The sequence below is a fragment of the Urocampus carinirostris genome, chromosome 1 (assembly GCF_059441175.1).
Source record: "Urocampus carinirostris isolate Australia breed hairy pipefish chromosome 1, RoL_Ucar_1.0, whole genome shotgun sequence".
NCBI classification, from domain to species: Eukaryota; Metazoa; Chordata; class Actinopteri; order Syngnathiformes; family Syngnathidae; genus Urocampus; species Urocampus carinirostris.
Window position 1 is genome coordinate 14,273,536 of NC_142349.1, and position 11,349 is coordinate 14,284,884.

Sequence of the window (11,349 nt, forward strand, 5' to 3'; positions counted from 1 at the left end):
TGATGAATCCTCCTGAGGATAAGTAGTGCAGATAATGGATGGATGTTTTGTATATTTGTCAGCTGTCTTTCTTTGTTTACTTATTTACTGATGTCATCTTACACATGTTTCCCAAGAGTAAACAGTAATGAATCAAATTACTCTGCACAAGACCAGAATAAACAAAACAACATTTCTTTACCACGAAAGAAGAATTGCAAATATTATTTGATCAACTATTTGCAGATTCTTCATCTCCTCCCTCTGCATGTCATCCTGCATTATCATAATATACTCCACTGACTTTTCCTTCTGACACTTCTCACACTATCTAGTGTTATACTTTCCCATTAGTTTGAACGTTTTGTTCAAAGCACTGTGTCCAACCATAATCTTATCAATGAAGTCTCCACTCTTCTGCTTTTGCCATTAACCCTTGCTGTCCTAAAATTTCATTGAATTTAGTACAGGTGTGGGGCTCTGCTCTTTCCATCCCACATGCTATGCCATTTCTGATGAATTCTCCTCTTAATTAGACATTTAGATTCTGCTCTACTAATGCTTACACACATTTCAACCCTGTGCATTCCCAGTGCCCTTTCTGCCAACATGTCCACTCCCTCCTTCCCCTGCAAGTGCTGGCACGCAACAAAACGACCTGACGCCTACTCCAATGTATTCTTGTGACTGCGTTTAGAATTTCCTGCCTACTAGTGGAATAAATTGAGGCAGTACGTTCAAGGATTGATGCCGAATTTCAGCATTCCCCGGTCTCCTTTGCACGATTTACCATAACAGGAAAGTTTAACTAATTGAAAGTTGCAGGTGAAATTGGTTAGCAATCAGTGTGTGCCAAGGATTTCACCCAATTGCGGGCAGAGTCTGCAGCTATAAAAAAGGCCCTGCTTTGAACAGTGAAATAGTCATCTGTGTGAGCAAAACATTGCTAATCACTGCCTTGAGTTTCTGAAGTTTGAAGAATGAGCTGGTTGAGGTTTGTGCTGCCAATTGTGCTGCTGTGTTTGCTTCAAGGTGAAGAAGCGCAGTCTTGTAGCTGTTTCCCCACTCATCCGCAGCAGTTGTATTGTCAAACAGATGTTTTTGGTGAGTTAAGAATTACTTTGTTGTTAATTTATCTGAATGATTTATGTCACTGGAATGCAGTACAGATTTAGAAATATTTGTTCTCTGTGCATAATGGATCTTGGAAATGTTTGCATGCGCTCTCTGTATGGCGCCATTCCTGGTTCTTTGTAGCAAAAAGTGCCTTTTTTTTTTTTTTTTTTTTTTTTTTTTTTCCTATAGTGCTAAAACCATAAAGGGAATTGCAGCATTTTCAGATGTTGCCCTCTGATGTCTACTCTCCTCACATGGTTTCCAAATATGTCATACCACACATCACTATAATTGCATTGTAAAACACTTATCAATGCAGAAATATCACTGGTATTATGTGGACCACCTCCGAACATTGCTTCACTCGTCCTGAGATGGCTTCCATTGACTGTGATTAGCAACTCTAAATCTTGTATCAAATGTGTGAAAATTGTTGCCACTAAATCTGTTTTTAAATCTTTTGAAATGTAGTCTTGAGGGTCAAGATTCTTGACGTGACTCATGGCACATATGCCAAAAGCCGCCTTACCAAATATGACATTCAACATGTGACGGTGAGCTCCTGAGTTAATGATCATTTCGTCCTTGTATGTATGCATATAAAATGACTTCTTGTTTTCCCAGACCTTCAAAGGTGTTAAGGAGCTTTTCACGGCAGTGTACACGGGACCCAACTCGGCAGCTTGTGGAGTCACACTGACCAAGGGCACCCAGTATCTGCTCATGGGTATAACGCACACTTGAATTTTCGAGTCTTGTAAATACAAATTAAGGCATGCAACACAAACTGCCTGGTTTACTTAAATGTGTAAATTCTTGGTCACAATTGCAGGCAGACTGCAGTCAGATGGCTCACTGCATGTCTCCCTATGTGACTTCTATAAGCCATGGGATTCCTTGAGTGCTACTCAGAAGAATCTATTGCCCCTCTATGCAAAGGGCTGTGGTTGCACGGTAATGTGCTACTGCAAACACTTGTGACTTAATCTTAATCATAAAATCAGATGCCGTTTATAGTAATCTTTGTACCTTATCATCCACAGATCAAGTCCTGCTTTTCATACCCATGCTGCATGAACAACAAGATGGAGTGCTTGTGGACAGACTTCCTGCCAGACCAGAATGGTCATGACCAAGCCCAAAATTTTGCCTGTGTCAAGAGCAGCACTGGGTGCTGCAGCTGGTCCAGAGGAGCTCCTTGGTCTGAAAAGCAATTCCCAGCTTTTCAAGGCTAATGATTAAAAAAATAAAAGCTTTTTGTACATGTTAAAGTCCTTGGTTTTCTTTTATAATCTGTGCTGTTTCTGGTGACTTAATTGTACTCGGGTTCAGGTGTGTATAAGCTGCTTCATAAATTTAATTTTCTTCCCCAATGTGTTAACTTCAATGACTTAAATTGTAACATAAGAACTTATGCCATGATAAGCAAATTGTCATCACCAGACTTCAATCATGTGCCACCTTCTCTGCAGTGCAAACTGATAATTGCACTGGAACCAATTTTTGGATCAGTGTCATTTAGGTTTACATATTATACAACTAACCATAAAGATTTGACTAGTTTTATAACATACAACACTGGAACTTTTTGGACATTAATGCTACATAAACTCAATCTCAAATGGTTGCACAGGCCATAATAACATTCCTTGATCTAGAAGTAATCACTTCAGACACAAACTACAAATTGTAACTTATCGCATCTGCTTCACGGCCAGAAACTTCTGGTCGTGGATCAGCTTGATCTTTTGATTTTTGCATTCCGGAGATGGAATAAGAGCTTGCTCTGTCCACTCCACGCATCGGCCCGGTATTGCAGTACCTCCGGGAACGGTGCATTCGCAATGATCGCAACAAGGCTTTAAGGCTAGAACCTTAGCTTAGCCTTTTGGCTGAGAGTAAGTGTCCCGGCTCCTAGGCTTTGTAGCATATAATGAACTGACCGGATAATGAATAACGAAGATAGATCAATAACCCTTAAAAACCCCCACCTTTAACTGACAGTATTATAAAGTGTCAAAATGACTGTTAAACTTATCCTAGTGAGACTCTTCTACTCTTAATCTTCAATAACCCTTGCGCTAATTGTAATCAGTTCCTGAAATGGCTTTGTTTTTGGCTTTTAACCAGCCAAAATCAAACTTGTCTAAGACCCAATGGATAGTTTGTTGGCTTTAAATTTGCAGGAACAAAGTGGACTATGTTCATAGAATACTAGTCTTTATTCCTTAATCTCAACATATGTCTTGGAAACCCTGTCAATTTAGAGCACACAGATTAAAGTAGTTAAATCTTCCATTTCCACTTGTAATCCAATATAACTAAATTATTGTGAGCATCGCGTAACAACTTTTTCGACATCCTTATTGCTGTTCTACACTTAATAAAATCTTAAACTATTTTTAGCTGACCTGAACACATGTAACAATGAAAAGGTCAAATTTAATGAATAAAAAATGTTGCACGATGTTTCTAATCACAACACTGTCCAACAAGCCATTCTCACAACGATTGTCAACTTAAAATTGTACTTTCAAATGAAAAAAAAAAATCCCTTATTGGCAACACGGCGGCGCAATGATTAGCGAGTGAGCGGCACAGTTCTGAGGTCCTGAGATTAAACCTCCTGTGTGGAGTTTGTACGTTCTCCCCGTGCTTGCGTGGGTTTCCTCCGGGCACTTCCACATTCCGAAATCATGCATGTCAGGTTAGTTGGCCGGTCCAAATTGTCCCTAAGTGTGAATTAGCGAGTCAGTTGTCTGTGTGCCCTGTGACTGGCTGGCAAGCAGTTCAGGGTGTCCCCTGCCCACTGCACGAAGAGAGCTGGCATGGGCTCCAGCACCCCTGTGACCCTACTGAGGATAAGCGGTGCAGATAATTGATGGAACATCCCTTATAACATGGGTGAATGTTCCATTATTACCGTATTAACGATAACAATGATGGTCACAAATCAACTTTATTTTTGTCACCACTATTCCACCTGGAAGATATGCAAAACTCAGGTTGAAGGAGCAAATGTCTTAGTTTTTTTTTTTCCAGTTTTGCTGTTTTAACCAACCCTAGATAAAACAAATGCTCATTTAGTTTTTCCTTTCCTTTTGTTGAAAGGTGGCATTGGCCCGGGAGGTAGAGCGCTCGTCTTGGGCTCAAGAGGTCGCAGGTTTGATTCCCGGCTCCTCCGTGTTATATGTCGAAGCGTCCTTGAGAAAGACACTGAATCCTTAATGACCCCAATAGCAGGTAGTTTCCTTGCATGGCTGACACTGTTATCAGATAAATAGTGTGTAAAAGGGAGAAGTTTTAAGCACACTTTAAAGCCCTTTGGGAGGTCTTCATTGACTTGAAAAGCGCTAAATAAATGCAGACCATTTACATTTGATTTTACATATTTTAATTTTCTTTCCAGGAAAGTTTGGTTAAACTATATTTTAGGATACATAAAATAGAGATTGATCTGATATGGCAGATAATTCTGCTCTATTGGTGTTTGTAGAATAATAGTTAAAATGTGGTGAAATTGGACTGTTTGTAGTGATTCACTTCACCGATATATCTGCCCTATTTGAAAATAGGAAATCAATTTAAAATTAAATTTCAAAACAAAGTGGTAATCTAATTTAATGCAGTCAGCATGAATAACATAGTTTGTGAAGTTGAAAGTCCAAAAAAAGCAAATTGCTTTTAAGCAAAAGGGATGATTTGATAAAGTAGGATTTTTGTGAGATATTGTAACGTGATTAATTCCGATTAAGCACAATGTTTTAAACAATATAATGTGATACATTCACACGACGCACATTTTTCCTCTCCAATAATAGTATAATACTTTTTTCATCAAGATGTAAAGGCAAATGGCTTATAATGAATGACGCACCATAAATCACTTTGCATGAAATTTCCTTTCCTTTGTAATTGTTTCTGAAAGTGTCAAGTGAAAGCAGTCAAGAATCAATGTGTGCGAGGGACACCTTCCCTTAATTGTGGGTGGAGTCTGCAGCCATAAGAGGCCCTTCTGTGTGCTCACAGAGTCATTCTGCTCTTTTGATACTAGACAGTTCTCTTTCTGTTGCACAATTTAACCCTTTGATCCATTGAAGGTGGAAGGATGAGTTGGATTAAGTTGGTGCTACCTGTGGCGCTGCTGTGCTTGTGGGGGCTGCAGAACGAAAAAGTACAAGCTTGCAGCTGTTTTCCAATGCATCCGCAGCAATTGTTTTGCCAACCAGATTTTGTTGGTACGCCAATTGTTGAGTACTTTGAGGGTTTCTGTTTGCATTTTAAATTCCTCTGTTCCTTGTTTTAGTTCTCAAGGTAAAGGTTCTTGGAGTCTTGATTGATACTCAAGGTAAAGGTGGACTTGCTTACACAAAATATGATATCATACATATTAAGGTGAGCAGCTGGCTGGTTTTTTTTTTTTGCTTTATTACATGAAGTTCACTAAAGCTGTCAATTACCCATTAGACCTTCAAGGGTGCTGAAAAGCTGTTTGCTGCTGTCTATACTGATGCCAACACTGGAGCCTGTGGAGTCAGTCTGACCAAAGGGGCTGAATATCTCCTCATGGGTAAGAAAAGCTTTGGCTTTCTTGCAAAACTCTTAAATGCCAACAATTTGGCCTCTTTAACTGCGTTGTTCTGCCCCTCATTTTTATTTCTCTCTCGTCCAGGACGACTTAAGTCAGATGGCACGCTGCATGTTTATCAATGTGACTTCCACCAGCCATGGGATTCCCTGAGTGCCACGCAAAGAAACTTGTTGGAGCACTATGCAGAAGGCTGTGACTGCACAGTATGAACAGCATTTGTGATTCTTAACATTTTGTCATTTGTTGTCAGAATGTACTAATCATTGCACCCACAGATAACAACCTGCTTCTCCTACCCATGTTGCCTGACCTCCCCAACTGAATGCTTGTGGACAGACTTCCTACCCGGCAAGACTGGTGTTGGCGAGCAGGCTAAAAACTTTGTGTGTGTCAAGAGCAGCAATGGATGCTGTTCCTGGAATAGGGGCACTGCCTGGCCTGGAAAGGACTATCCTAATTTAGGCCGCTATTGATGGTAAATAAACTTGAACAGAAGACTTGCTTGTAGATATCGTTTTTCTTTTTTTTTTTTTTTTTTTTGTGCATTGAATGGTTTACTCTGGTTGGCTTCCCATACTGCTGAGACTTACATGAAAGCTCACACTATTTCATTTTTGCTGCTGAATGTGAACTTAAATGGCAGTTTCATTAGTTTGCTGTCAAACACTCTAGCAGCAGTATCTTTATTAAAGGATGATAATTGGTTATTTTTGGGGAATTATGACTGGTACCAGATTTGAAACATTTTAACTACCTTATCAATGTTAGTATGCAACTTCTAGACCAATATAAAAAAAAAGTCTGTGTGCTAAACTTTTGTATACAGTCACTTCAAAAAATGTCCAAAAAGTCAAAGACGGGTGGGTTTTAAAAGGCACTGTGGCAGCCAAATTGAGTTATTGCAACTCCCAACCAGTTAAAGTACCAACACTTGAATTTATGCTATTGTTTCTTGTGCACACTTCTCAACAAATCAAATCATCCCCAACATTGCCCAATATGATGGCAGAGATATTAAGCTTTATGTAGTTCAAACCTCACCATAGTGTGATCTTTAATTTCCATTATCAGGATGACTGCAATCCACACATAATAAAACTTGGCAATGCAAAGTTGTAGTAATGTGAATTGATGAGTTTCAGATAAATTAACATTTTGGGCATCCATTGGCCAGATTTGGTTAACTGCCAAAATGCCACAAATATACAAAAACAGGCTACTGTGTACCCATAGAAAAAAGCTTAGTTTGAAAAGGTTAAAAAAAATTGTATGTGAAACGAGATTGATTTTTAAATGACTACCTTTAGTGAGAAGGTTAATAACGTTGCTAGTGTCAAGAGCAGCAATGGATGCTGTACTTGGAATAGGACTATCCTAATTTAGGCCGTTACTGGTACTAAATAAACTTAAACACAAAACCTCCGTATAATTTTTCTGTTTTTTTGTGTCTGGAATGGTTGACTCATCATACTGCTGGTGCAGATATGAATCATTTATTCTTAGGCAATAATCGTGAATGGATATGACTGTTACCAGATTTGAAACATTTTAACTACTTTATCAGTGTATTGTATGCAATTCTCCATGCAGACTAACAAGCACATCTTTGCTGCTGAATGAGCTTACGATTATTTAAGGAACAGGGTTGGATAGGGTTACTTTAACTTGATTACTTTCAATTACTTTTGGATTACTCCAATACCAAATATGCTAATAAAAGACAAAAGAAACTAAATATGAATAAAATTACTAACTTTTGTGCAGGCTTTGGGAGTAACAGAACACATGGAACGGCAAAAATGATGTGGGCAAGCTGTTTGGATTTATTTTCATTTTGTTTGTCGCATTTTATGTTAGTTTTGCCGGAGATCAAAGAGATTAAAGCCAGGATAGAAAGCTTACCACGTGTTGTGAGTCATCATTTTATTCATATTTAGTTTCTTTTGTCTTTTATTAGCATATTTGGTATTGGAGTAATCCAAAAATAATTGAAAGTAATCCAGTTAAAGTAACCCTACCCAACCCTGTTAAGGAATGTGAGTCTAATTTGCAATTTCAGTAAAGTTTACTGTCGAATAAGCTGATACAATGTAACATTTAAGCAGCAGTATCTTTGAAAGAATGAGAGCAGTTTATTCTTTGGTAATAGTTGTGTATTTAAATCTTGAATAGAACCTGATTTGAAACTCCTTAACTACTTTATCGGTGTTAGTATGCGACTTGTAGGCTCTAAAACGGCTGACTCAAACTTTTAAAAAAATCATTTCAGAACAGACAGAGTCCTTAAGCTTTCATGTCAAGTCACACCAAGAAATGCCTAAAAGGTGATGCTATGCTTTTGAGTTTTATAAGGCACTTTGGCAGCCAAATTGGGCATTGCAGCTCCCAACCAGTCTAAGTAGCTGTGTTCAAGCTTAATTTGGAACCAACACTTGAATTGATGTTATTGATTTGCACACTTTTCAATGAACCAGGAGCCCCAACAAGCTTGGGCCTAATGATAATCTGGAATATGCTTTGTATAGTTTAAGCCTTACCATAATGGATGTGAGATTTAATTTCCATTATCAGGAAAAGTTTAATCTAGAGGATGTAAGGTTTCAGGAATGTGAATTTATTAGGTTCAGACTAATTTAAATAAGGTTGGGTATTCAATAATAAGATTTGGTTAGCTGCTAAAATGCCACAAAGATAGAAAAACATGCAGCCGTGTACCCATAGAAAGTATGGGTGAAGTATAGTTAGCAAAAGTCAAGTCATTTTTATTTGTACAGCCCTTAATCACAAAAAGTCTCAAAGGGCTGCACAGGTTATTGCAAACCACAGACTAGTATTACACCATCCCCTGGTCTAAAACCTACATGAGGGCAAGGAAATACTCAAAAACCTCAACATGAGGAAAATGAAGAAACCTTGGAAAGGGACCGCACATGTGGTAATCCCCCCTCCAGGATGACCAGGCTGCAATGGATGTTGCAAGTCCAAATGAAACACATATACTGTCAACAAAAAATATCGGTTATTCATATGCTATAGAGTAGAAGTGTGTTTTAATCCTAGATTTAAACATTTCCACTGAGGTTGCAGATGGGATCTCAGGAGCCCAAAGAGACCCAAAAGTAAACACGTTTGGTATGTGAAATAAATTAAAAGACATTGATTTAATTGACTACCTTTTTGTGTTTTAATATTCATGAATACTACAAAAGAGAAATTGGTGTTAGAGAAAGACAATGACTGCAGTCCGGTAGACTGATTAAATCTGTGTGTGTGTGTGTGTGTGTGTGTGTGTGTGTGTGTGTGTGTGTGTGTGTGTGTGTGTGTGTGTGTGTGTGTGTGTGTGTGTGTGTGTGCGTGCGTGCGTGCGTGCGTGCGTGCGTGCGTGCGTGCGTGCGTGCGTGCGTGCGTGCGTGCGTGCGTGCGTGCGTGCGTGCGTGCGTGCGTGCGTGCGTGCGTGCGTGCGTGCGTGCGTGCGTGCGTGCGCGCCCGGACTGCAGTCATTGTCTTTCTCTAACACCAACCGGCATGGCTAGATCTTTAGGATGACATCCATTTATCCTGTAATGGATAAACTGCAATTTTGTGATGATTTATGTCTCAGCTGGAGTCAATCACCAATCACTGTGTACAGGTGCAAGTATTTCATTGTGGGCAGAGTGTGTTGCTACAAAAAGGCCATTGTCTGGGTAAGTCATTGATTAATGTAGTTGATGTGGTGATATTTCTAGATTATCTCACTTAATAGAATTTCAGTTCTCCTAACACATGCAACTATGAGCTTGGTGATGTTTTTGATTCCAATGGCACTGTTGTGCTTGTGGAGACTCCAAGCTGAAGGAGCGCAAGCATGTACCTGTTTTCCCATTCATCCACAGCAATTGTATTGCCAAACTGATGTTGTTGGTAAGTTGACTTGGCCTTGCTTTTCAGTTGGTGTCTTTCAATTGGTGTATGCAGTGACGCTGTAGTTGACAGATTATCTAAATTTAGCTCTTCATTTTCTATAGGCCTTTGGGATTAGCCAATCAGACCTGGCTACTCATTTGGTTAAATGCACATTTTAAATTTTCTCTATGTAGTTCTCAGGGCCAAAATTCTTGGAGTGATTCCTACCACACTGGGAAAAGATCGTTTAACTAAGTATGAAATCAAACATGTAACGGTGAGATGATGTATTATTGCAAGTTTTTTTTTGTTTGTTACCCCCTGCTACTGTCTTTACATCATTTTATGTACAGACCTTCAAAGGTGTCAAGAAGCTATTTGCTGCTGTCTACACTGAACGTAACTCTGCAGCATGTGGCGTTAGTCTAACCAGGGGCATAGAGTATCTTCTCATGGGTATGAAGACCGTCTTCAATTGAAGCAAGGCCATTTGAAAACTTGTTATTCATTCCCTTCCCCAACTTCTGAAATTCCAGGCAAGCTTCATTTGGATGGCACTTTCCATGTCTCCCTGTGTGACTTCTATGAGCCTTGGGATTCTGTGAGCACCACTCAAAAAAATATGTTGCCCCACTATGCAGAAGGCTGCGATTGCACGGTAACAAAACTTTCTAGATCCCTCTGTGCTCTGTCACAGGTATTCATTGTACTCATGCCGAAACGTTGTGCTTGATCATCCCCAGATCAAGTGCTGCTTCGCCTTCCCATGCTGCATGAATGGCCCGACCGAGTGCCTCTGGACAGACTTCATACCAGAGAAGATGGGTGCCAGTGAGCAGGCCAATGGATTTGCCTGCATAAAGAGTGACAAAGGTTGCTCTTGGTCGAGGGGCTCTATTTGGTCTGGAGAAAAGTACCCTGCTCTGCAAATGAATTGAGGATAAAAGGAACTGAATTAATGGAGTGTGTATTCCTGATTTGGCAACAGTGCTCTAATTAGTTTCATGCAATGTGCACAAGTGTTAAAAGACTCGAGTACAAGGAAAATCTTACTAAAAGACTTTGAAATACTTTGTTACCTTCATGGACTTTTTTTTTTTTCCAATCAGCTTTGCAAGATTGAAACATGGTTATGATGACTACATTAATGCGCCCTCTGAGACTTTCCAAATTTGTTTTCATAGACACAACTCAAATTACGTATTAGGATTCTTGCAACTAAGCAATACTTTAAAAGTGACAACTTGCTATGCTGACCATTTTCAGCAAACATAAGTTGTATTTCTGATCCTTGTGCTACTCTATTTTAGTATTAATGGTTAACAATGTTGAACTTGGTCAGGTTGCCAATTTGCAGCAAAGATATTAATGTGTTATAAAAATTCTGAATATCACACAAGAGAAGAAAATTGATTTGAGAATTAAAATGTAAAACAAAGTTATCCATTATCACCTGCTAATGTGATTAACTGGGGGACTTCTGTCGGGTTGGCTTATACATATCTGATGTGTTGACCTAATCATAATAATAATAATAATAACTTCCTTTGTATTGTCATTCTTTGTAACAATGTACACAGAACGAAATGTCGATACATCTGACCCGTTGTAGCGAGTCGATACAGCCATAGGGCGCCGCCATTATACCAATTAGGTATGTCTCGGTCGAGGCGTGAACCAGCGACCTCCCAGTCTCAAAGCGGGCACACTACCATCTAGGCTACTCCAGAGTTCTAGCCTTCTGGGAAAAGTTGAGCATTTTGGGGCGGCAGTGGCTC

The 11,349-nt window shown here is 39.4% G+C and overlaps 3 protein-coding genes and 1 pseudogene across 3 annotated transcripts; all 4 read left to right on the plus strand.

Annotated features, from left to right (window-relative positions):
• Nucleotides 1-894: 894 nt before the first annotated feature.
• On the plus strand, nt 895-2,366 carry LOC148373632 (metalloproteinase inhibitor 2-like). Its single transcript, XM_088353573.1, has 5 exons — nt 895-1,083; nt 1,567-1,649; nt 1,720-1,822; nt 1,928-2,049; nt 2,139-2,366. The coding sequence occupies exons 1-5, from the start codon at nt 960-962 to the stop codon at nt 2,328-2,330; spliced, it is 624 nt and encodes a 207-aa protein (XP_088209699.1). The 5' UTR covers nt 895-959; the 3' UTR covers nt 2,331-2,366.
• A 425-nt stretch (nt 2,367-2,791) lies between these two features.
• Nucleotides 2,792-2,939, plus strand: LOC148373633 (U2 spliceosomal RNA; annotated as a pseudogene).
• Nucleotides 2,940-5,120: 2,181 nt separating this feature from the next.
• Nucleotides 5,121-6,183, plus strand: LOC148373634 (metalloproteinase inhibitor 2-like). The gene is made up of 5 exons (XM_088353584.1): nt 5,121-5,333; nt 5,402-5,490; nt 5,563-5,665; nt 5,768-5,889; nt 5,962-6,183. Exons 1-5 carry the CDS (start codon nt 5,204-5,206, stop codon nt 6,157-6,159), a joined length of 642 nt encoding a protein of 213 aa, XP_088209710.1. The 5' UTR covers nt 5,121-5,203; the 3' UTR covers nt 6,160-6,183.
• Nucleotides 6,184-9,365: 3,182 nt separating this feature from the next.
• LOC148373635 (metalloproteinase inhibitor 2-like) lies at nt 9,366-10,731 on the plus strand. Its single transcript, XM_088353596.1, has 5 exons — nt 9,366-9,589; nt 9,766-9,848; nt 9,925-10,027; nt 10,108-10,229; nt 10,315-10,731. The coding sequence occupies exons 1-5, from the start codon at nt 9,460-9,462 to the stop codon at nt 10,507-10,509; spliced, it is 633 nt and encodes a 210-aa protein (XP_088209722.1). The 5' UTR covers nt 9,366-9,459; the 3' UTR covers nt 10,510-10,731.
• Nucleotides 10,732-11,349: the final 618 nt, after the last annotated feature.